The sequence below is a fragment of the Phyllostomus discolor genome, chromosome 5, assembly GCF_004126475.2.
Source record: "Phyllostomus discolor isolate MPI-MPIP mPhyDis1 chromosome 5, mPhyDis1.pri.v3, whole genome shotgun sequence".
Lineage (NCBI taxonomy): Eukaryota > Metazoa > Chordata > Mammalia > Chiroptera > Phyllostomidae > Phyllostomus > Phyllostomus discolor.
In genome coordinates, this window is record NC_040907.2 from 17,301,960 (window position 1) to 17,327,757 (window position 25,798).

At 48.0% G+C, this 25,798-nt stretch overlaps 1 protein-coding gene across 4 annotated transcripts in view; it reads left to right on the top strand.

Moving 5' to 3' along the window:
* WDTC1 (WD and tetratricopeptide repeats 1) overlaps positions 1-25,798 on the top strand; it is a 65,118-nt gene that overhangs the window by 37,179 nt on the left and 2,141 nt on the right. For 3 of the 4 annotated variants that reach the window (XM_028511138.2, XM_028511139.2, XM_036025575.1), the window contains 12 exons: positions 6,983-7,029; positions 7,461-7,572; positions 10,347-10,534; positions 13,696-13,878; positions 14,611-14,705; positions 15,106-15,221; positions 16,512-16,587; positions 17,208-17,316; positions 18,566-18,739; positions 21,767-22,002; positions 23,398-23,575; positions 25,187-25,379. In XM_028511138.2, the coding sequence (XP_028366939.1) occupies positions 6,983-7,029; positions 7,461-7,572; positions 10,347-10,534; positions 13,696-13,878; positions 14,611-14,705; positions 15,106-15,221; positions 16,512-16,587; positions 17,208-17,316; positions 18,566-18,739; positions 21,767-22,002; positions 23,398-23,575; positions 25,187-25,379 (1,707 nt within the window). The remainder of the gene's footprint in view (positions 1-6,982; positions 7,030-7,460; positions 7,573-10,346; positions 10,535-13,695; positions 13,879-14,610; positions 14,706-15,105; positions 15,222-16,511; positions 16,588-17,207; positions 17,317-18,565; positions 18,740-21,766; positions 22,003-23,397; positions 23,576-25,186; positions 25,380-25,798) is intronic. The other variant, XM_036025574.1, reaches the window with a different exon arrangement.

Below are 25,798 nucleotides of genomic sequence, written 5' to 3' on the forward strand. Positions count from 1 at the left end.
AGCACGTATTGTGAAGTTTAAGTGACTTGGTGCATACGAAAACTTAGCACTTGCCCTGACATTTAGTAGGTATTCAATGAATGCTTTCTGGATTTTGCATCTAAATCTTGCTCAGACTCACATCCACACTGTTAGGGAGTTATAGAGAAGCATGTGGCCATCTGCTCTCTATCTTTCCTGGGCGGCATTTCTTGTGGAGGCTCTACTGAACATCTCTCTCATGCTCTTTGACATTGACCTTTTAGGTAGAACTTCATTATACAAGGGTTTAGGCCTGAAGTCAGTGGGTAAGTTAAATGTGCATATGATTGGGATGCAGTTAAGAGAGGGTACTTACATGTATGCACACTGGGTCACGGACTTGGTCTGCCAGCCAGACAGTGTCCTCAGAGGTCCTTTAAGTTTGTTCCTAAAGCCCGTCTTCTTCTAGGATACGTCTCTCCTTCCTCTGTTACAGTAGAACTTTGTTTCATGTTGCCATAGACACAGACCTGTCTTTGTTTATCCTACTATTTATTTTCTTTTCTCCCAGTACCTAATACATAATGGGTATTGAATAAATGAATTATCTGTTTAGTCAGAACTTAGAAAAGCAATTTAATAGCTGCAGAAATAACCCTTTTGAAAAAGTAAGTAAATAGGAAGGAATATATTTGTTCAAGATGTATATCCTTTGTGAGTACCCTAGCCATGTGGGAGGGGTCTTTGAGAGTGGGGTCTAGAAGAACACAGACTAGCAAAAGAAGATCCTGAGGACTAGTTCCAGGGAGCCAGCATTTGCCAAAATGTGACAAAGTGTGCTAGCTCCCTTGCACATATTACATCACTTGATCTTCGCAGTGATCTTGTCCAGTTGACATTATCACACATCCCCATTTCCACATGAAGAACCTGAAGCTCTGGGAACCTTAAGTGACCTCCCACAGACCTAGGAAGAGGCCAAGCTGGGGCTGAACCAGACAGCTCTTTCACTTCACAGTTCCGCCTCTCGTGGACCAGCCCCATGTCCTCAGCTTCCTCCTGTAAGAAGTACCTTTGGTTGTACCAGGATGCACATTGACTTGCAGACTTCCTAGTTCTTTGCTTCTCTTTTTTTTTTATTCCTTTCATGCAGTGGGCCCCACCTTTTTCCCCTAGCAAGACTGACTTGTAATTTTACCCCTGTCCTCACTGGGTAAAGGATTGGATCCCACATTTTGACAGATTATTGTCTAGTAAATCATGTTTGTTAATGTTTCCCACTTCAATACACTTTTCTATACCATGACTACCCATCTGAGCTCCTGAACAGAATGGGATATACCTAAGGTTACAACACAGATTTTATGTATTTCCAGTCAAAAGCAAAAAACCATGACAGTGTGCCCAGTCTGGGCCACTCAGTCACCTTATAAATGTTTTATTCCTACTGGACTTTCAAAACACATCAACTCACCAAAATTTTGTGCAACACTAAGGTAAAAATAAATATGGTTTAACCTTTGGAGGAATATTCTATAGCCATTTGAAGTGATGCTCGCAAGGAGGTCGTAGTGACATAGGGAAAAGGCTGATGTTCTGGGTTTGGAGGAGAGGAGGAGGAGGAAACAAAGCCGAGCCGGCTCTGTGCGGACTGGAGGTGTGGCTGTCTGACCCGCTCTCCCAGCCCAGTGGAGTACTGGCAGGCACACAGCAGGGAGGCAGACTTTCATAGAGACAGCCCAGGATTTAAGAAGGTAGGTATGGCATCGTGGTGAAGAGCCAAGCTCTAGAATCTGTCAGACCTGGGCTCACGTTCTGGCTATGCTGTTCACGCAGTATGGGGTATTAACCTTTCCTTGTCTGGACAATGAGGATAGTATTGGTGTTTCTATCACAAAGTAGTTGTAAAAGCACGTATAAAGGACACAGTATTGTCCCTGTACGTGGTGAGAAAGTGCTTAGTATATATTAGCTACTCCTATTGCTATTGTTACATTAGCAATTGAGATGCGATTTATTGAGATGCGATTTACATTAAAATAAAGTGCACATGTCTCAAGTAGTGAGGTAGATGAGTTTTGACACTTGTGTAACTACCACACACAAGACAGAACATACCTGCGTCTCCCTAGAAGGTTCCGTGGTACCCTTTCCGTCAACCTTCCTACCTCAGGGTGACCACTTTTTGGCTTCTGTCTTCGTAGATTAGTTTTGTCTGTTCTTACACTTTATATAAATAGAATTCTATAGTCTATATTTTTATGTGCTTGGGCTTTTTTGCTTAGCATATTTGTTGAGTTTCATCTGTGTTGTTGCACGTATCTATAGTTTGTCATTTTTTAAAGATCGTATTTATTTATTTTTAGAGAGAGGGGAAGGGAAGAAGAAAGAGAAACAATCAATGTGTGGTTGTGTCTCATGCGCCTCCTACTGGGGACCTGGCCCGCAACCCAAGCATGTGCCCTGACTGGGAATCGAGCCGGTGACCCTTTGGTTCGCAGCCTGTGCTCAATCCACTGAGCTACACCAGCCAGGGCTCATTTGTTCTTTTTTATTGATGAGTAGTGATTCGCTGTATGGATGTACTACATTTTGTTTATCTGTTCTCCTGTTGATGACCATTTGGGTTATTTACAGTTTGGGGCTTTTAAAAATAAGGCACCTAAGGATATTTTTAAATCAGTTTTTGTGTGGGCAGATGTTTTCATTTCTCTCCAATAAACACCTAGGAATAGAATTACTGAGTCATAGGGTAGATACCAGCTTAACTTTATATAAAACTACCAAACAGTTCTCTAAGGTGATGGTAGCAATGAGGTCTTTTTTTAATACAAGTGGAAATAGGGTGATGTTTGATGTAGTCCAACATAGCTGAAGACTTTGGAGCCGTATTGACCTGGGTTCCCATCTGGGCTCTGATACTTAGCATTTGTGTGACCTTGGTTAAGTTATTTATTGTCTGAGACTTGGTTTTACTTATAAAAAGGAGCGATAATGAGATCATATATATTAATATCTGGTGTTCTACCTAACAGTGGAATACTAAGGTGAGCACAGTACAGGCTATACTGGGGTACATAGTCTGTAGAGAGTTTAAAAGTAGTAATAAAACCAATGAAAAGTCCATTTGCTTTTTATCATTATTATGCACCTACGATGATAAAATGCTTCTCTTTACCTCCTTTTCCCCCGTACACCAGGCTACCTAGCAAAGTACAGGGACCGATAATACACAGTAATTATAATGAATATTTAATAAAGATAAACAGGAACTAAGAGTTAGGTTGGAGTTTGGAACTTTAATGAGATTTGGGGCTTTTATTGCGGGGTCTTCCTCCGTAGCACTTTGTCTCCCCAGGTCCCTGGTGTGCCAGGCTCACTCTGAGTGCACACCCTCCAGGGCCCCGGCAGGCTCACAGGGTCTGCCCCTCTCCAGGAGCCATCTCGAAACAGTCCTTCCTCTCCACTCCTTACACATGTGAAGTTTTACCCGCTTCTTTTTACCCACGTTTTGATTCTGGTATGCCATAGGCATATTTTCTACATATTGTATTTGTCAACATAATTGTAAATTATGTATTTATGTCTCATCTAGCCTTACTTATCAAGGCCAAAATAACTTCCCTTAAACACTCTTTCTTGTAAAGTAGCTTCCCAAACACATGTTCTAACTTATGAAGCCCTTTGTTAATATTTTTGTCAATACAGTTGACCCTTGGACAGCACAAGGGGTTAAGGGCACCAACCCCTCATGCAGTCGAAAATCCGTGTTTAACTTTTGACTCCCCAAAGACTTAACTGTGCTCGGTATCTGCAGGGAGTTGGTTTCAGGACCCCCACAGATACAGAAATCTGTGGATGCTCAAGTCCCCTATATAAAACGGCATAGATCAGTGCCATAGAGTCTACCTTCTGCATCCACAGACTCCCCACCATGGATCAAAAGCAGTACAGGTACTTACTGGTTTTACTTACTGGGATACCATTTTATTATAAAAGGATATAATTCAAGAACAGCCACATGGAAGAGATGCATAGGGCAAGGTATGTGAGAAGGAGCACAGAGCTTCCATGCCCTCTCTGAGCATGCCACTCTCCCCAAACTTCCATGGGCTTATCAACCCAGAAGCTCTCTGAACCCTGCCTTTTTGGGTTTTTATAGAGGATTCATTGCATAGGCACGATTGAGTAAATCATTGGCTATTGGTGATCTGTTCAACCTCCCTGGAGGTCTGAGAGATAGAGCTGAAAGTTCCAACCTCCCAATTATGTGGTTGGTTCCCTTAGCAACCAGCTCCCATCCTTTGGTGCTTTCCAAAAGTCAATTCATTAGTAAACTCAGGTATGGTTTAACAGAGTTTGTTATGAATATCAAGACACCTTTATCACTCTTAATACTTAGGAAATTCCAAGGGTTTTAGGAGTTTTGTGCCCTAAATGGGAATGAAGACCAAATATAGATTTCTTATTGTAAACCACAGTGTCACAGCAGGTTATCTAACCTCTCTGAACATCGTTTTTCTTACCCATGAAATGAGTAATGATACCTGTTTCCTAAACAAGATAATGGATATAGAGTTTCCTATTGCTGCCGTAACAAATTATCACAAACTTAGTGTCTTAAAACAACACAGGTTTATTACCTTACAGTTCTGTAGGTCAGAAGTCTAACAGAGGTCTCACCAGGCTGAAAGCAAGGTCCTGACAGCGCTGTGCTGCAGTTCCCCAGTGCTAGAGGCTGCTGCATTTCTAGGCTCATGACCCTGTTTTCCATCTCCAAAGCCAGCAGGTCAAGTCCCTTTCACACCTACATCTCTCTGTTCTCTGCAGCCAAGGAAGCTCTAATTTTAAAGGACTTGTATGATTATTTTGGGCCCACCTGAATATTCTGGGATAATCTTCCAATCTCAAGGACCTTAATCTTAATCACATCTGCAAAGTCCCTTTTGCCACCTAATATATTCATAGGTTCCAGGGGATCAGGACATGGTTATCTGTAGGGGCCATTCATTGTTCTACCTACCACAAGTGCTTGGCACTGTCTCTAGCTCTTTGTAAGCCCTCAGTTAGCAGCGATCTCTCAAGGCCCTCGGTACTCTGGGAAATTGCAAACAGAAGGTATGACCCCCAGCATAAGTAATTTACAGCCTTGTGAAAGAATGAGAGGGCTGAGGACAGAAATGATTCTGACCCAGAAAGAGTGACCAACGCCATGCGTGGGGTTTCAACCAAGCGCCATGGAAAAGTGAGAGGCCTCAGGTCTGAACAGAGTAAATGTGTCTGTAACGTGTGGCGGTGCGGAACCTGGAAAGAAATGAGGTTCAACCCAGACGAGAATTTTTATTGAACAAAGAGTAAGTGGGAAGAAGCAGAGGAAAGGCCTTTTCTGACTGATAGGGAATTCAGTTTGTTTTATCTCTTCACTGTTTCCATTAGTCCTGCTGTATTCATTTGTTCATTTATGCAGCAGATGTGTGCCAGGGACTGTACCTGGCCTTGGACGTGCAGTGCACACAATACACAAGAGCCTGTCTTCTCAGGGCTGTCTGGTGAAGCAAACACTGCGTCCACCTGGAGCCACAAGAAGGGTGTACCTCCCTCCCAAATATACATGACGGAAAGGCATCTTGAAGGAACTGCCTGTGAACTGAAATCTGAAGAATGAGTTCGAGTTTTTCAGTTAGGATGCTTTGGGCCACAGGGACAACCCAATTCACACGGTCTTAAACAGTAATGAACTGACCGGCCTACGGAAGCGGAAGTCCAGGAGTAGAGTAGGCATCTGGGTTGGTTACTTTGGTCACTCGGGATCCATTTTTCTATGATTCCCTGGGCTGGGCTTTCCTCTCTGTCGCTTTTACTCTCAAGCTGGCTTCCCTCACGGTGGCAGTTCCAAATGTCACATCACTATTCCCAGCATCCAGAGGAAAGGCATCTCTTTCAGAGACTCCTGAGAATGAGAAAACTCCTTTCCCAGAAGCTCCCAGCAGCTGTCTCCCTTACATCTGATTGGGGTCACAGGCTCATTTCTGAGCCACTTTCTGTGCCCAAGTGAATACCATGTCCAATTTGGCTTAGGCCTAAGTTTCTGAACCTACCAGTGCGGAGAGAACAGTGGGTTTACCCTTCCTGAAACACATAGCCTAACTTGGGCAGGGAGATAATTAAATGAAAATCAAGGTGTCACTAGGAAAGAGAAAGGGGGAGGAAATAGAAAGAAAGGTAGGAATGCCTAGTGACTTGTTTTCTCGCTCTCTCATGTAAGACTTGTGTCTGCTACTGCACACCTTCTGCATTTCACGGATCCTGTTTCCTCATAATTCCAGCTTTGCCATGATTTCTCTCTGTGCACGCTTTCAACTTCAGCATCTGTTAACTCCCTCAGTTTCTCCATGTTTCTTAATTCAAATCCCCAAGCTCAAGACACTGGCCTAATGTTCCTTACTATACCAGGCTCCACCTACTGGAAGTCAGCTCCAAGAGATCAGGGACTTCGATTTGTACACTGCTGTACCCCCAGCATCTGAACAGAACCTGGCATGTAGTGAGCACTCAATAAATCAAGTATATACCAAATGAATGAAAGATCAGCCTTCTAGTTCATTGGCTGCCCTTGGATCGGATGCTTCTCTGGGCAAATTTTCTGTGGCCAAGGGGCTTTCCCTCAAAGGGACGGTTGACATGTCCCTTCTAGTGATAGGAACAGAAACTTGTTTGTACCTTACTTCTATTACTCACTATTATCTGAACTTCATTTTACTTTTCTGCAAAATGGAATCGATGAAACCTGCCCTTTATGACTTAGGGGTGTTTAGTATCAAGCAAGGTCATGAAAATGAAAGTACTTTATATATTGTAAGATGCCAGGCAGTTTAATTCAATTCTGGTCACTCACATGCACCTGGAAAACGTTGATGATGGAAAGGTTAGTTTACCTGTTGAGTTCCACTTCTTGGTGTTGAGTTCCCCATGAGAACCTCTAACTGGCTCTCTTCTTGTCCCTTTCCATTTGCTCCCCCAGGGTCACTCAGGATGTGTCAACTGTCTGGAGTGGAATGAGAAAGGAGAGTAAGTATGAGCTAGAGCACCTAGGGGGTGCTAGAGAAAGGGAGTGGGGAGGCTGGGAGATCCTCTTCCTAAATCTAAGGAAAAGAATGGACCCAAGGGAAAAGAGACTGCTGCCCTCTGCTACATACTTTAGCTTAGTCCATCATTATCAACACACAGTAAAACAGTGAAGCTCAGACCCATAGAAGATTGGATGACCATCCAAATGTTCTTTTTTTGATAAGCTAATGCAAAGTTCAAGGAATAACGGCAAATTCTGAGGACAAATAGAAGGGGATCATCCAATATTTACAAGATAGCCTTAAATTCTATGACATACACTGTTATTTAAGCTCTGTGTTGCCTAACTCCTTATTATCTGGGAACATGGGCTAGGGGAGGGCTTCCACAAACTTGAGGAGAGAGGTCAGAACCCCTCACTCTGTTTGCAGCTTGCTGGCCTCTGGTTCCGATGACCAGCACACAATTGTGTGGGACCCGCTGCACCACAAGAAGCTGCTCTCCATGCACACAGGACACACTGCAAATATCTTCTCTGTCAAGGTGAGCAGGATAAGCCACAGAGCAAGTGAGAGGGGTGACCGGGCTGTGCACATGGTCGTGTTTGCATGTGTATATGTCCCATGTCCCCCCTGGGGTCACATACACGTTGATGATCTGAGTATCTAATGGTGGTTCCTGAAACCCCATCTCTTTTCCATATTCTACTTCCTCTCTCAGAGCCAAGAGGTAAGCTCTAGATGAATTTATATGTATGAGTGGTGATGCTGGGGGGTATGGTTCCGAGCATGAATTTAGATATTAGATAGCAGGAGACCTGGGTGACTCCCTTGTCTGCCCCTTGGAGGCTGTGTGGACTAAGCAAATCACCTAACTACTCTGAGCCTGTTTGCTCATCTGTAAAAAAGGTAGCAGCTAAGGGAAATCCCTCAGATTCATGAATAAATCATTTAATTTTAAAAAAGGAAGTAATGGTCCACAGGGTTGATGTTACCTGGCACAGGCACTTTTTTTAGCTATTCTACCTTTTGTAGGAGATGGTTCTGCTGATTTGTTGGCGGAGGGGAGTTGAGCCGAGGAAAGGTGAGAAAGGGACTTAAAAGCGTCTTCAGACCCTGAAGACCTATTCTGTGGAAGTGACATGAGACTTGACCCTTTTGATCTCAGAGAATAGACCTATGACACATGGCTCTAAGTCCACAGAATCACATGTAGGCCTGATGAAGGGAAGAATTGCCTAATGCTTAGAGTAACTTGAAAAAGGTAGAATGGGCCCTCTGAGGATATAGCAAATGCACTTAGCACTGAGGTATTCTGCTTGCTGAGAACTTTATCTGCCAGATTTAAGGTTGGAGGAAATGACCTTTAAAGATCTTTCCAGCTCTGAAATTCTATAATGGATATATGTGAGAATGAGGCTATCCTTTGGAAAGCCTCACTAATCCAAGAAATATTTTCCTAATTAATATCAAGAGAAATAACAGGATACCTGAAGAAGGCAGATTCCAGAGCTCAAAATCTACTTATTTCCCTAAACCCCATCTCTTTCCCAAATTGTGATCCTCAGCATCTGTCCCAGAGACCAACCGTAGAGGAATTTCTGCTATTTTAAAGACAGAACGATGCTCATTCACCTCTTGCATAGCAGAGACTGCTTTTGCCCCTGAAAAGTGTTAAGTCCAGTTTGGGTCTGTGGGGTCCTATCTCTGGAAAGAACCTAAGCTATCATTTTGGCATCATAGAGCACAAAATGTTGAGTTCAGGGACCGGAATTTGACAATGGCCTTGATATTCGCTAATTAATAGTAAAACCTTGAGCAAGGCAGTTATAGTCAGACCCCCCAGCCTCCTCTTCTGTTTAAAAAAAAGTGTGGAAAAGGGCTCTTCTCTCTTCTGGTGGGCAAAAATAAATTTACAGTTCGTATGGAAAATAATACAATAATTAGTAAAGAATAATACAAGAATAAACTTTCACATACAACTGTAAACCTACTTTTGCCTACCCTGTGTTTAACCCACAAGCTCCCCCTGGTGGCATCTTCAGTGCATAACAAGTGGCAACAGCCACAAGTGCTTCCCAAGGGCTCTGTTTCTTTTGTGTATGGAGTACATGCTGTTTCCAGACAGGATTAAAGACTATTATTTGTCCCTAAAAATTACTAAATTCAATCTATTTCTTCTAGTCCTTGTCCTAGTGAACCATTAGAGAAGTGTACATGGGAAAAGTGAATTGTTGCTTTTGGGTGAACATTTAAGTCAAGTGGTACTCCAATTATTTAAATACAGAGTAATGCCCTCCCCCCAGCACCCATTCAGCCTTGTTGTGGGTTGCGAGAAACTATTCAATGCATAAAAAGAGATAATTTAATCTTCTGAACTCAAGAAAGCAGAAGAACTCAACACCACACCTATATATTTTTTTTGCGTCAAAACTAGATGCTAGAACAGCCCAACTTTTAAAAAACTATTATTCAGACTATGGGTGTAGCTGTTTTGTCATCTGGAGTATTTTGTGCTCAACTGCATCAGAATGGTGGGGTTCTTGGTGCTTAGCCCTTACGGAAGGTCTGATGATGGAGCCTATCCCAGCATCTGTCATTACCATGAGTGCTGCTCTGAGCATTTCCGTACGGGTCCCTTTTTTCTTTCAGAGTTATTGGGTCAAAAGATAGAAATAGTTTTTATCTTTGCTACCTATTGCCAGATTGTTCTCCAGAAATACTTGAACCAGTTTAAAACACCGATTCCCTGAAAACAGTGGAAGTTCTTTTCATTTTAGGACTAATTTAGTAGCCCCCAGGCTATTCACAGCTAATGGTTATGCAGCAGTACCACAGCTGTGGTTATGAAGCAGTACAACATAGGGGAGTCAGACAGACTTGAGTTTGAACGCAGTCCTGTGGAATGTCAGTGCCAAACCTCAGTTTTTAATGGGGTTGGTTTAATGATCAGTAAGGTAAATTACCTGCCCTGTTGTCTGGCACATGGTAAATGCTTAGTAAATGGTAACAGCTGTGATTATCATTCACTTGGCTCTTACCTGTGGAAGAATCAAAGGAAAAAGTTACCTTGGGTAGTCCACTTGGCCTAGGTCCGGACTATTCTGGCAAAGTAAAGGTGTTTGCCCCAACTTTGACCTTTAGGCATAAGGACTGATGTTCGAAGTCCAGAGTTTTCTTGGTGGGCTGTCTTGGATGGGCTCATTTTCTTACCCAATCGGAGAGGGAAAGAGGGTGCTAACATCCAGGCCAGTCTCCTTCCGTGGCCGACCCTACCTCCACCACCTGCCAATCTCTCCTTCCATCTCTCCGGAGCAGTTCCTGCCTCACGCTGGGGACCGCATCTTGATCACGGGGGCAGCCGACTCCAAGGTGCATGTCCACGACCTGACAGTAAAGGAAACGATCCACATGTTTGGAGACCACACAAACCGGGTGAAGCGCATTGCCACGGCACCCATGTGGCCCAACACATTCTGGAGTGCTGCTGAGGATGGGCTTATCCGGTAAGGGCCTGAGGCATCGATGGGGCCTGTGCCTCCCACTGCATGTCGGTTCCCCCTCCCACCTGCCTGTACCACTTGCTTCCACAGGCTTGACTCCTTCCCTCCAGCAGAGTTCCAGCCTCGTTAGTCCGCCAAGAGCAGTTGTCTGCAGATAAGCTCAGCTGACATTTGCTTCCCCTCCTCTCACCTTCCCCGTTCTCTCTCCCCTCCTGTACTGCGTGCAGGCCTTCTGGCCTCCCACCACCTCAGATGCAGAGTCTGCCTCCTTCGGGCTTTTACACTGTTGTTTCCTTTGCCTAGTTTTCTGTGTACCCAGTTCTTTTGGCATATGACTCTTTCTTACTCTAAGGAGTCTGTTGAAGAGTCACCTCCTCCAAGGCACCTTCTCTGACCATCCTGAAGTAGACCCCTCCCCCATTACTCTTTGTCTGAGCACCCTGTTGTATCCTATAATACCCTAGTCATCATCTGTAGTTAATTTGTTTACCTGTTGGTTCCTTTTTTTCCATATCCCTCAACAAATAGTAAACTCTCTCTGAGTAGCTCCATGTCTGTCTTGTCCTTGGGTTGTGTCCCTAGAGCCGAGCACAGTGCGTGGCACATAGAGGCACTTCATACATTTCTCTTAAACAGTGGGTCAGTGGGCATCTGCCTGTCAGGGGGAGAGGCATCCAGAAATGGTAGAGTGGACTGTCCCCTTTCCCAGTGGCTGGTATTGTCGTACACTTGCCTATCCTTCCCTTCATCCTAAAATGGTCTCATTCCCCTTCTTTAACTCCTGTCTTCAGATGTGACCTTAGAACTCTTTCCTTATCTCCCCAACCTGCCTTAACTGCCTCCCTTAAGACCCTGTAAGAGATTTTAAGAGATCTTATAAGAGATCCTGTAAGAGAGGTCCTAAGTGGTCTGTAAACGGTAACGTAGCAAATAGAAGCAGGGCACTGAAGTCAGAGAGATCCGGGGTCAAATCTTACCTCTGTCACCCAGCATTTGACTGAAGCAAGTCATTTCACCCCTGAACCTCAGTTTCCTCATCTGCGAAGTGGGAATTATCACAGAACCTCCCTTGTTGACCTGAGCATTAAAATTGAGAGTGCCAGTAAAACCTTAGCTCAGTACAGTAAGTCCTCACTTAAGTCTTCAATAGATTCTTTGTCTATAAGTGAAACAACATATCACAAAGCCAGTTTTACCATCAGCTAATTGATATAAACAGGAGTTAAGTTCCCATGGCTGTCATCAATGTTATAATGAAACAACACTGAATGATGAAAAGATGTTATTCAAGGACCTGCTGTACTTAGAAGACAGAAAGCACTTGGTTGGCTGCAGGTCTGACTCTATGTTGCACTTGTTAACTTTGACTGGACTGTCAGGGCAGCGGGGAGAAGCTGAGCATCAAGGGCCCGGGGTAGAAGCCTAAGCACTTAGGTGCAGGCACAGTCAGGGAAGGTGCCCTGGCAGAAGGCAAACAGGAACTGGCCTTCCAGAACAGACAAGGTTTGGACGGGCAAGCTGAAGCAGGGTGGGCTCCCAGCTCGAGCAGTTCGTGAGGGCGGGGTGAACGTGGCGTGTGCAGGATGAAGAGTTCTGTGCTTGCAATTGATCACCTTTAGAAAACTGAGGGACAAGGTTGGAGAGGCATGTGCCATCAGGTCTTGAAAGCCAGACTGAGGAGTTCAGTAAAAGTAAACTAAAAGCACATTTATGCTAAAAAATATTGTGGAATCACTGCAATTTTGAGCTGGAGAGTGAACTTAGAAAGATATGGTGAGCCCTAACAAGTGTGGCTTGGTTGGGCATTGTCCTGCAAAGTGAAAGGTTGAAGGTTTGTTTTGCTTTTTTGTTTTTTTTTTAATTAGTGTAGACTATATATTTTTAAGACAATATATTCTTTTTATTTGAAAGGTTGCAGGTTTGATTCCCAGTCAGGGCACATGCCAGGGTTGCTGGTTCAGTCCCAGTCGGGGTGTGGCAACCAATCAATATTTCTCCCCCTCTCTCTTAAAAAAAAAAAAGAAAGAAAGAAAGAAAGAAAGATAAGGCAAGTAATGAAGAGATCAATGCAAATGCCTGAGCAACAGGTAGGTGAGCACAGGGCCATTTCCTTCCCACTCTCTGCATGCGCCTGTGTATTGGCAACAGAGACACTCTCCAGGCTGCTGCTGTGGGCATGTGCTGCTGCCAGGTGGACGTTTGGCATGACCTTTGCCACCTGGATGGGACTCTTGGGCTTCTCATGGCACTTGGTGTTTCTAGGTAGCTCTTAGATGATCTCCAGATTCTCTTGTTTATCACCTCCATACTTCTTTTGTTTCCTACAAGAAACTAATTTACAATAAGAATTGAATTAAGGAGCAGAATAAAACTCAAAAAGATATATATATAAACTGGCTCTGGCTGGATTGAGTGCTAGCCTGTGAACCAAAAGGTCACCGAATCGATTCCCAGTCAGGGCACATGCCTGGGTTGCGGGCCAGGTCCCCAGTTGGAGGCGTGCAAGAGGCAACTGATTGATGTTTCTCTCCCTTTCTTTCTCCTTCCTTCTCCTCTCTCTAAAAATAAATAAATAAGTTCTTTAAAAAAACTAGGTTAGGAAGACTCTTATAGGTTACTATCATTAAATAGTTGATTGATAGGTAGAGAGAGAGCGAGAGAGAGAATTAAAGAGCAGAGCAGTCTTAGGAAGCTACCCCAGCTCTGCCCTCACTAGCAGTGTCGTCCCAGGCACGTTATTTAACTTCCTTGAACCTCGGTGTTCTAATGGTACCTAGGGATGGTGTGAGGATTTAATTAGATAATACATGTGCAACACTTAGGAACAATACTGGACACAAAGCAATTTCCAACTGTTAGTAATCAGTAGTAAATAGTACTTAGTAGCAATAATACTGACATCTGATTTTTTTTTTAATTTAAAAAAGGTACAGTAGTGTTTACCTTAAGGAGTTATGTTAGCATAAAACATCATGTGAGAAGCCTGCAGTAGGGGCCTGGCACACAGTGGGCACTCAAGAAATGAGGGTGGTTTTTGACATTCTTATTATTTACACAGGTCTAGAGCCCCGCCCAGTCACGCTGTCTAACAAGGCCTTGGCTTCTTCCCTGCCTTCCACACAGGGGCCCAGCCTCCAGTCTCCTAACTCTGCCCTCTCTCACAGCCAGTATGACCTTCGGGAGAACAGCAAACACTCGGAGGTGCTGATCGACCTGACAGAGTACTGTGGCCAGCTGGTGGAAGCCAAGTGCCTCACGGTGAACCCCCAGGACAACAACTGTCTGGCGGTGGGGGCCAGCGGGCCCTTCGTGAGGCTTTACGACATTCGCATGATCCACAACCACAGGTACGGACAGCCCGGCCTCCTGCAGGGACGTCCCTGGGAGCCTGCTGTCGCTTCCCGACATTACCATGCCCTCTCCTTTTTGAGGTGGTTTTTTAAATTTTGTGATTTTTTAAAAAACTTGAATTTATGCTTGTTTTGGATATATGAAAACTATAATTTAAAATTATCCATAATCCATCACCTGAAAGAAATCACTGTGTAGTATTTTCTGCTTGTTCTTTTACTATGAGTGTTTATACAGAGTTATAATAATCTTGTACGTAAATTTCTTTTTGTGCATGTAATTTTATCTTGTTCTTTTTTAAAAAAACAAAAGTAGAATGTACTAGAATCTCCATGGAAGTCCCAGACCTGAGCGGCTCTGCCAGCCTAGGTTTCAGTGGACTCTTGGGACAGGTGCAGGAACGTCTGGCCTGCTGACTCTCATTCATGGGTTTGGGCGACCAGTGTTGCTCCTCATACGCTACGTGACTCTGAGCCTTAGCTTCCTCACCTGTCAAATGAGGGTAATGGGGGGTCTCGAGGACTGAGACAGCTGGCAAGGCCAACTTGTTAAGCAGTGTGTGTCCACAGCTGTCTGGTTGGTGGACCTTTGGGGTTGCCGAGGTAAGGAGGAAAGGTACCTTCTGTAGCTCTCAGGGACACAAACAGGTTTTCCTCTCGGGAACGTGGTGTGATCTAGACAGGGCTAGTGCTAGGCATTGTAACCTATACGGTTTGCCTTTCCACCAGAAAGAGCATGAAGCAGAGCCCTTCAGCAGGTGTGCACACCTTCTGTGATCGGCAGAAGCCCCTTCCGGATGGTGCAGCCCAATATTACGTAGCAGGTAGGGCTCAGCCCAGCTCTGGCCCCAAACTCTTGGCTGGGTGCTGGCGTTGCCTGGGGTAGTGCAGGGAGGTGGTGTGGCGCAGTGGTCCAGAGTGAAGGTTTTAGAGTCAGACATATCTGGGCTTTAATCCTGACTGCCATTAACCAGCCATCATGTGACCTTTGGCAAATTACTAACCCTTGATGAGGCTTCATTTCTTTTCTATAAAATGGGGTCATAATGACTAAATGAGATAAAGTACATACAGCAGTTGGCCCAGCACAATTGTAAGGGCTCAACACTTGTAGCTGTTTTTATAATGAAGATGATTGCAATCATCCTTAGTATGGCTGACTTCCCGCCCTTTCGGGGGGGTCCTGGGAGCCTCACCCTGGGGTTACTGGGCTGTTCCCTGCAGGTCATCTGCCGGTGAAGCTGCCTGACTACAACAACCGTCTGAGAGTGCTGGTTGCCACCTACGTGACCTTCAGCCCCAACGGCACAGAGCTGCTGGTCAACATGGGAGGGGAGCAGGTACGTTCGACTGACCAGGCCGCTCTGCCCCACCACCATCCCAGATCCAGCAGCCAGGGCCGTGTCCCTCATGTCCACTGCCACGATGCGGGTTAGAAGCCTTATTTTAAGTGACAGTGAAATGTGGGAGTGACGTGGAATCATTGGAAATCCCAGAGAGGTGCCCTGGCCTGGCCTTTTTCTTGAGCATAACTTTTAGAACCGACAGACCTACCCTCAAATGCTGACCTTCTGTTGACTAGCTGTGTGCAGTGACTTTGAACAAGTCCCTTCATCTTTCTGAACCTTGGTTTCCTCATCTGCTCTTTTCCTGGGAGGAGTTCCTGGGGTTCGGGCATGCAGCCAGGCTCTGGTTTAGGGCGAGCTCTGGGGAGTGTTCTTTGATAATGGCAGGTTGCTAAACCTTCTGTCTGCATGTCTCGGCCAGGATAGTTATCTAGCTTTGCATAAATTCTTTATTCTCCCACGACTCACTGAGCACGTACTCTGGGACTAGCATTTTCATAAACATGAGGGAGACAAATGCGAAATACAGTCCATCCCAGGCTAACAGGGATACATAGCAAGTGAAACAGTTAAAGGAAGGTATGAGTTTGTACAAAAGATACAGGATGAAGAAGAGGTGAGCACCTGAGTTCAGAATAGGGCCCTGGCTTCAGATTGCTGAGCCGTCATGAGTGGCAGCACAGTAGTGTAAGGATGAGTGGAGGGACAGTCTAGCAGAGTGTGCTGCCCAGGACCCCCTTGGTGTGGGGTCCTGGTTGTGTCACATGCTGCTCTTACGGCCCAGGATGCATTAAATTCTGATTCTCCTTTTCTTCATTTTTAAAGGAGATGATGAAAATACAGTAGTACCTCTTCATGGAATGGTTTCTAGGATGAAATAAGTCATGTAAAACACTAAACAGAGTTCCTGGAGCAAAGTTGGGATTCAATAAATGTTCAGTAATAATAGGTAATATTTACTGAAGGAAGTAACTATCACTGTTATTTTAAGTAAATTGCTTCTCTTCTCTGAGGCTTCAGTTTTCCCATCCGTGAAGTGAGGCATTTTGCTTTGTGACCTCTGAGGACCTTTTCAGCTTAAACATGTGGTTCCAGTTCATGCAGTACCTCCTGCAGGAACTGGGGAGGTTTTCCTGCCTGAGGTTTGCTGCATGGAAACCCCTCCTGGCCTCGCCCGATGGTTCCCCGCTCGGCACTCACCGAGAGCTGCCCAGGCCGTGCTCAGCCACATGCTTACCTCACAGCCCTTCTCGTCTTTTTCTCTTCTTGATCCCTCCCCTCTAGGTCTATTTGTTTGACCTGACTTACAAGCAGCGGCCATACACCTTCCTCTTGCCTCGAAAATGCCACTCCTCAGGGGGTAAGTTCTCTCTTGAGGTGTCCTTCAGGGCACCTCCGCTGGGGAGCTCGAGTGTGTGCCGCCCCTGCTGAGAGACCTGCCCCTTACCTTGGGCAGCGGCTGTGACTCTCCAGAATGAGTGGGTTATCTGACAGACACTATCTGCACAGTAAGAAAAGATGACAGCAGGTCCACAGAGCTCTGTCAGAGGGATTTTTGCCACAGCCCCTATCACGTCCCTCCGAAAAAGCAGTGTATTTCCACAGGTTGGCTCTTGAGGACCTGAAGTATTTGCCCTTCCCTTACCATCCCAGATCAGTCTCCTCATTGACTTCTTACTGGGGCCTAACGTTGATTTAGGCCCCTCCCCATCCCCTTCTCCCACCTGGACCCCCAACTCCAGCTAAGAGTAATGCCAAGTGAAGCTATGTCCCTCTTCAGCCAGCAGAGGGTGCACGGGCTTTTCTTTATGTCCTTGCCTGCCCAGTCTACCAGAACTTGCTTTCTGGGAGTGGATCTTACCCTGGGAAGATGGCCTCACACTAGAACCATCAGACCCTGTGATGGAAGCTGGAGGGCTGCTGAGATGTGAGGACCTCTTTTTGAGTTGTTGCTGTTCCTTTCTCCCCATTCCCTGACAGAAGTTCAGAATGGCAAGATGTCTACCAATGGTGTGTCCAACGGCGTGTCCAATGGCCTGCACCTTCACAGCAATGGCTTCCGGCTGCCAGAGAGTAGGGGACATGTCAGGTGAGGCCAGCCCCAGTTACATCATATGGACTAGAGGGAGGCTTGTCTTATAAACCTTCCTCCTGACCACCCCTCCCCCCCACCCAGACAGATACACCAGAGTCAGGGGACTGGGGCAAAGAGTTTTCTGGAGGATGATTATTGGTGCCAATGCCACTCCTACCTGGTAGGACTCCAGTCGTGCTCAGACTGGAGCTCTGGTCCCTTAGACCAGAAACTGTGGTCAGGACCCAAAGGCTAAATGCCTGTTATCACTGAGCTCCCTCTTAAATGGGTTCCAGCGTTGGCTGGTATGGCTCAGTTGGTTGCAGCACTATCCAGTACACCAAAGGTCCCAGGCTCAATTCCCCAGTTAGGGCACATGTCTAGGTTGTGGGTTCAGTCTCTAATCAGGATGCATTCGAGAGGCAGGCGATTGATGTTTTTCTCTCACTTTAATGTTTCTCTCCCTCCCTCTCCCTCTCTTCCCATTCTAAAGTCAATGGGCGAGGGCTAAAAAAAATAAAAAGGGGTTCCATGCCAATGGGCCTCTCCCACTATATTTTTCTCCATCCGGTAGCATCTTTTGGCCTCTATTCTCTGCCAGGCCCTGTGCTGGGCTTTGGATACAGAGGTTGAATACAGAGGTGTTGAAATCATCTAGCCCTTGAGAAAAACAAAATTCTCTCTAGAGAGATCCATGGGAGGGACTTGGTGGTCACAGGGCTCAGCTCAACATGCAGGCAGGTGGTGTGAGCTGCTATCATGCCCAGGAGTTTGGTTAAGAATTGCTTTAACCCCGTCTAGGCCAGCTTCATTTCTGCCTTTTTTTTGTTTTAAGATTTTATTTATTTAGTTTTAGAGAGAGGGGAAGGGAAGGAGAAGAGAGGGAGAGAAACATAAATGTGTGGTTGCCTCTTAAGTTCCCCCTACTGGGGACATGGCCCGCAACCCAGGCACGTGCCCTGATTGGGAATCTAACCAGCAAGTCTTTGGTTCGAAGTCCAGCACTCAACCCACTGAGCCACACCAGCCAGGGCTGCCTCTCTTGTTTTTTTACTGGCTCAGAGTAAAATCCATTACCGAATTGAATCCATTACCTATCATGGTAACTTAGGCCAAGGATAGGAGTGATCTCCACTTCTAGGTGACAGTGCAGATCCCAGGGGCCAAGAAAACCTGTGTGACCCTCAGACAAGGCTACAGACTTCCCTGAGGGGCTGCTCTGACCTTCTTTAGCTGGCCTAATTTGGCTCTGCTTTCCCTGTAGCCCCCAGGTAGAGCTGCCCCCATACCTGGAGCGTGTGAAACAGCAAGCCAATGAGGCTTTCGCCTGCCAGCAGTGGACGCAGGCCATTCAGCTTTACAGCAAGGCTGTGCAGAGGGCCCCTCACAATGCCATGCTCTACGGGAACCGAGCTGCTGCCTACATGAAGCGCAAGTGGTGAGTGGGTTTGGGCCAGGGCGAGGGGTGAAGGCAATGGGCCTGATGGAGCCATGTTGCATCTAGGCTGGTGGTGGGTGGGCACCTGACCCATCAGTCAGGAAGTCTCAAGCACCAGGGAAGCTCACAGTTAAGTGGAATATGTGCACAAGCAGCTTCAACATGGGGCTTTGTTATTAAATACTATGGCCACTGGAGAAGTAGGAATTGAGAGAATGATTAATAACAATTATTGGGAGAGTTGGGCCTTGAATTGGACTTTGAAGGAATAGCAGAATCTTGCTAGATGGAAATGAGGCGTTTCGTGAATTTAGTTAGTGTTTGTTTGAAATGATTCTGCAGGTCCTTGACCTTGGGGAGTACTTTCCTGTGCTCTTAGGCCCTTTGGACCAAGCACAAACAAGATCCCACATAACCTGAAGCTGGCTGTGGGTCGTGCTGGGTTGTAGGGGCTAGTGGTAAAGGAGGAGGTCCACATCCTGAATAACTCTTTATCTTTGGGGAGCCCCGGGCCCCCAGCCCTTCTGCCTGTAGCACCAGCAGGCTAGCAGACAGGCAGACCCCCATCCCCCAGCCAGGGCCAGGACTAGAGATGGATAGAGCTGGGCCCACAGCCATTTCTGCTCCGTCTGGCATCCGTCGGCTCTGCCCAGACAGACAGGCCAGCTGGTGTGCCATCGTCTGGCTGCAACTAGACAGGCCGGAGAGGGAAGCTTAAGAAACCCACCCAAGTCAGCAGGATGGTAGATGGGGGTTTGGGAAGATGCTACCCCCACAGGCCTTAGCTCAGGCATCGGGATCTTGCCAAGGGCTCACATGGTGGCCTGACCTAGGAGGTGGCGGTTTGGGGGCCATCCTGAGGTGTTTCTCCTCTGTCCCAGCAGCTGGGTGTCCTCATCCAGGCCCTAGCCTGAGAGAGCTGTTTCACTCCTGCAGTCTTGCTAAAAGATAAAAGAGGCTGATAAATTCCCAACCCACGAGTGCCCTCAGCATAATCTCTGAGCTCCTACTATGTGCTGGGTACTGGGGACACAAAATTCTGTCATTCTGAGTTCTTGTGCTCCAGAGCTCCCAGCCTCTGGACAGGGGACAAAGATGGATATGATCCATCATCAAAGAGGCAGGAAGCAGTGGGTCTTTTTGAATGGTCAGGTGAAGTGCTGGCCATTCAAAGATTGGGTCGCTTTAGCTCGGGATCAATCAGGAAAGCATCAGGAAGATGTGCTAAATAGGCTTTAAGTGTGGGCAGGCTTAGACAGGAGATGAAAAGGAGGAGGGGACTGTGGGGGAAGGACATTCCCAGGGAGATGAAATGGTATGAACAAAGGCATGGGGGTGGGGGACTGACTGAAGAGCTTGTTTGCAGAACAACAAATCCATTTGGCTGGAGCAGAGGGTTCGGGAAGGGACTGGCAGGAGATGAGTCTGTGAGGTAGCCTGGGGCCGGCCTGGGAAGGACTTGGAATGCAGAGCGGTGGCGGCGTGTTGGCCTTGATTCAGTGGATGATGGGCAGCTACTGAAGAGTTTTGAGCCGGAGAGGGATGTGCTGAGGGCTGTCCTTTCAGGGAGATTGATCTGGCAGTGAGTCTGGATGGGTGAGCCCTGGGGCCAGTCTGCTTTCTCCTCATTCCCACGTGCCTGCCAGTGACCCCTAGAATGTCACATTCTGTCCCAAGCCAGTCTCCCCAGGGCTGCCATCTGCTCCTGGATGCAGTGGGAGTTGTCACCCTCTGGCTCCTGGCTGGTCTTTGGTCTGGCTCTCCCCAGGAGCTCTGAGGGGCACCTTGCAGGCGGTAATTGGGTTTCCAAACAGCGCCTGCTCCCTCCTCACAGCCACTCGTTCTGACACCGACTACATCATGAAAGCTGTGTCTCCTGCCTGCCCTCACGCTGGCTAAGCTGCTTGTTCTTGGTCTGAGCATGGCTGCTCCAAGGGCTGGATGCCCCCTCTGAGTGCCGTAGGAGAGGAGGGTCAGGAGGACATTCCCATGTCGGCCTGCTTTAGCCCACTGCAGGAGGGTCGTGAGCTGCCTTGGTGGAGGGGCCACCAGCTCTGGGGGTGCCGCTTGGCATGGTTGGGTCTTAGGCCTAGAAGGAAAAAAACGAAACAAAACAAAACAGGAAAACCCAGCTCGCAAAGGAGAAGAGGCTCCTGTCACCCGTCTGGCTCTCCAGATGAGGGGTGGGAACCAGTGTTTGTGTGCTGGGGGAGTGTATCTCATGTTCTGGGTCCAGGTGGGAGAAGGAGGGGATTCCCCTTTGATCCTGCCCCTCTTACTCCCCCACAAAGAAACATTCCACTTCTCTTCGTCTATGCTCCAGGAGGTTGGAAGGGTGAGTGGGGCAGATTTGGAGCTCCTGGTGTGCATGCCTCGGCCCACCCCCCACCATCCCTTCCAGAGAGCTGACTCTGCCGGTCTGTCAGGCCCCATCCTCTAGCCCCAGGAGGTAGAGGCCACAGCTGCTGTGGATCAGTCAGCCAGGACAGAGGGGGGTCTGGCTGAGGGCTTGCTGCCTGCTGGTCAGACCCTGAGTCTCCAGCCTGGCACTTCTGGCTTCCCCAGACCACAGAACTGTCCTAAGGGCCCCCTACCTCAGACATGGCTTTGAAGCCTTGTCAGGGGGATTTGAGGAGGTGAATGTAGGAAGAGAGAAGGAAGGTTTGGGGAGCTGAGACTGGCAAGATGCCAGGCCTTCTGCTGCAGAGCTGCGGGTGCCTGGGGTGAACGGGTATGCAGGTGCATACTATATCCAGCAGAGGGCAGCCTTACACTGGGTTTTTGCCACATACCCACCTCCCACCCCACCCCCAAGACCTCAGGGTTCCTGGCTTATCTTAACATACTCTTATCTCTTGGGAAGCGAGACCTGGGCTGAGCCAAGATTCTCTTCATCCCCAAGTACCCTTGCTCTGAGATTTGTCAGAGGTGGGCTGGGGTGGCCAGAGAAAGCAGGGACTGAGTGGGGATGACTCTTTGCTTGTCATGCAACCCCACCTGCAAGCCACACTCTCTTACCTTATCCAGGGATGGTGACCACTACGATGCCCTGAGGGACTGCCTCAAGGCCATCTCCCTAAATCCATGCCATCTGAAAGCACACTTCCGCCTAGCCCGCTGCCTCTTTGAGCTCAAGTATGTAGCTGAGGCCCTGGAGTGCCTGGATGACTTCAAAGGGAAGTTCCCGGAGCAGGCCCACAGCAGCGCTTGTGATGCATTGGGCCGAGACATCACGGCCGCCCTCTTCTCCAAAAATGATGGTGGTGAGTGGGCACTGAGAAGGGGCTGCTGTCACTCTTCCTATTTGAGGAGCTACGTGACATTCTGGAGAGGATGCGGTTCTGGGATTAGAGAGGCCTGGGTTCAGATGCTGAGTCAGAAACCATGTGACCTTGAGATAATCACTTGGTTTCTTTGAGACTCAGTTTCCTGGTCTGCAAAGAAGGAAGAATAGCACCTCCCATTCAGTTCCCATTGAGGATTAGCAATAGCCTCTTTAGAGCACCTGGTGTAGTGCCCAGGACTCAGGATAACAGTAAGCTGAGCCCCAGTCCGGCCATGGGGCTTATTGCGTGTTCTCACCCCCTCATAGACAGGGCCTTGGGCATCTGAGTGGGGGGCAGCAGCTGGCAGTTGTGCTTGTTCCCATTGGCACCCTTGTAGCAGAGACAGCAGCAGAGGGCAGTAGAAGTGCCTCGGGTGCTCTGTGTGGAGCCTCAGGTCCCAGTCTCAGTTCTGCCATGTGGTAACTTTGGGTAAAATGCAGCCTCTGTGAACCTTACCTGCACAGAGATCATGCCAGTGATGCATTTGTTTGAAGCTACCAAGCACCTACCATGTACCAGGCACTGTGCTCGGTCCTAGGGATACAGCTGGAATAAGTCAGATGGGATTTCTCTATTCATGGAGTTTACACCTAGTGAAGGAACCAAGTGATGAAGGAAAAGTAGAGTGTGATGAGTGTCATGGGGACCTGGTATGTTACAGTGTAGGTATACGGGGGAGAGCTTGATGGCACTTGGGGGTTCTTGAAGAAGAGACATTTAAACTGAGATCTTGAGGATGGAGAAGAGGAAGAGATACAAAGTGTAGCTGTGGGAGGAGAATAGTTCCTAGCATAGGGACCAGCATGTGCAAAGGCCTTGAAGCAGGCAGAAACAAGGCACTTTTAAGGCACTGAAAAAACCGGCGTGATTTTACCCAAGACCCTTAATCCTACATCAGTGCCTCAGTTGGGATCCAGGATAACTTGTCTTCCAGAGAGGAAGGGCTTGGACCTCACTGCCCTCAGGACTGTGGGTCTGTTTAGAAAAGTCACCCCCTCAAGTGCTCTTGGTAGTGCTTCGCCCTCCCCTCCCTGCCTCTCACTTCCACAGAAATAGACCTTGGGTCTGTGCATCCTTGGGGCTCCCAGACATTATTCAGGGACCTGAGCCAAGGCACCCCTGGCATCAGAGGTCTCTTCTTGAATGTCCTCAAGGACTGGGGATAGTCCAAAGTTGCTTCTCTCCCACAGTCATTCCCAGCTTTCCAGGGTGGCGGTCTAGGCAGGTAACCTACACTGCTAGTACTTGGGCTGGAAACAGGAGTAAGGTGGGGGTGGCTAGGGAGGGAAGAGAGGGGCCGGACTCTCACCTTCCCTCGCTTTCTGCCCCCAGAGGAGAAGAAGGGAGCCGGTGGTGGTGGCGGCCCAGTCCGCCTCCGCAGCACAAGCCGCAAGGACTCCATCTCAGAAGATGAGATGGTGCTGCGGGAGCGAAGCTACGACTATCAGTTCCGCTATTGTGGCCACTGCAACACCACCACGGACATCAAGGAGGCCAATTTCTTTGGCAGGTCCGAGGCCTTGAAAAGGAGCGGGGCACAGCCTAGTTGGGTAGCAGGAGGTTGGGGGGTGTGAGGGCATAACTTCTCTTTTCTTTAAATTATTGTTGTTCAAGTACAGTTGTCTGCATTTACCCTCCACCAGGGCATAACTTTTCTTAAAGATTTTATGTATTTATTTTTAGAGAGGGGAAGAGAGAGAGAAACATCAATGTGTGGTTGCCTCTTAAGCGCCCCCTACTGGGGACCTGGCCTGCAACCCAGGCACGTACCCTGATTGGGAATCTAACCAGCAAGTCTTTGGTTCGAAGTCCAGCACGCAACCCACTGAGCCACACCAGCCAGGGCATATTTATTTCCTTTTAGAGAGAGGGGAAGGGAGGGAGAAAGAGTGGGAGAGAAACATCAATGTGCAAGAGATACATCAGTTGGTTGCCTCTCACATGCCCCAAGCTGGGACCTGGCCTGCAACCCAGGCATGTGCCCCGACTGGGAATTGGACCAGTGACCCTTTGGTTCACAAGCTGGCGCTCAATCCACTGAGCCACACTAGCCAGGGTAAGGGAATAATTTTTCTAGAAAACTCTCAAATTCCAGCTCTGCCTCTACACCCTTAGGCAAATGGTTTCACCTGTATGGGCCTAGTTTCTTCATCTATAGAATGAAACCAACCACCGCCACTCATGGGGCCATAATGAGGTCATTCATAAGAACATCCAGTGCAGTACCTGGACTGTTCCCCCATCCCCTGCCTCCTCCTTCCTCTGTCTCCATGTGCAAAGTTCGGCTTCTTTATCTGGGTGCTTGGATCCTCCCCTCTGCTGGGGGTATGGGGTGAGGGCCCTTGGAGGCTAGCAATCTTGGCATGACTATCATTTGCTGAGAACAGTGGCTCAGGTACTGAGGGATAGAGCCCGCATCCCAGACACCGTGACCCCCAGCCCTCCTTCGCAGCTGTTGCACCTTCTTTAGGGGGCAAAACACAGGAACATGGACTGAGAATCTCTACCTGAATCCCCCTAAATGTCCACAGTGTGTGAGGGCAAATGCACTGTAGGATTTGGGGGTCTTGATTCAGGAAGACTGGGACTACTAAAGGAAGGCTTAGACAAAGGTATTCCCAGAGTCCTGGCACCCAAGGAGCTTACTTTGGGGGAGGTGCTTTGGGGGATAGTGCCTTGGAGGGGCCTAAGCCGTCCCTGACCCTGAGTTTAAGAGAACAGTTAGCCTTGGCTGGTACGGTCAGTGGATTGGGCACCGGCCTGCAAGCTAAAAGGCTGCTGGTTAGATTCCCCATCAGGACACATGCCAGGGTTGCGGGGCCAGGTCCCCAGTAGGGGGTGTGAGACGCAATGTTTCTCTCCCTCTCTTTCTCCCTCCCTTTCCCTCTCTAAAAGTAAATAAATAATTTGAAAAAGAGAAAGAACAGTTAAACAGTGACTAGAGCTCTGCAGTGTGGGGACGACTACCGTGTGCTAAATGAAGTGAAGACCTTGGAGGTTGGGGGCTGAGCCGCTGCAGGATTCCCTGCTCCCCATTGCCCTAAGCCACACAGCCTCTACTTGGGGCTGTAGAACGCTACCCCACCTGACCCCCCTGTCCTCTGCCCCTCCCCCCCGCCAGCAACGCTCAGTACATCGTCAGTGGCTCTGACGATGGCTCCTTCTTCATCTGGGAAAAGGAGACCACCAACCTAGTCCGCGTGCTCCAGGGGGACGAGTCCATCGTCAACTGCCTGCAGCCACACCCCAGCTACTGCTTCCTGGCCACTAGTGGCATTGACCCTGTCGTACGGCTCTGGAATCCCCGGCCAGAGGTGAGGCTACAGACATGGCTGAAGCCAGATGGGGAGGGGAGGGGTGGAGTCTGGGCAGGGCCTCCCGCTGAACCTCTGACAGTTGGGAAGGGAAGTGAGTCACAGGGAGGACAGAAGCTGCCAGGGTCCCTGAGCTCTCACTCAAGGGCCTAAGGCTGTGTGAAGGTGGGAGCCCTCAAGTTCTTACAGTTCCAAATGCAGTGGACAGTTCCAGGGACAAGAGTTGGCTTCTGCCTCTGAGGACCATATCTTTGAGCAAGCTGTGAAGATGTGTCTCACACACAGGACTTAGTGACCAAACGCAGGGCAGGGAGGGAGCCGGAGCAGCACATGTCAGGAGAACAGGACCTTGGACTCCCTGGGTGCTCTGCCCCTGTACCAGAGGCCTGTCGCTCAGTCACATGGTAGAAGTCAGGCTT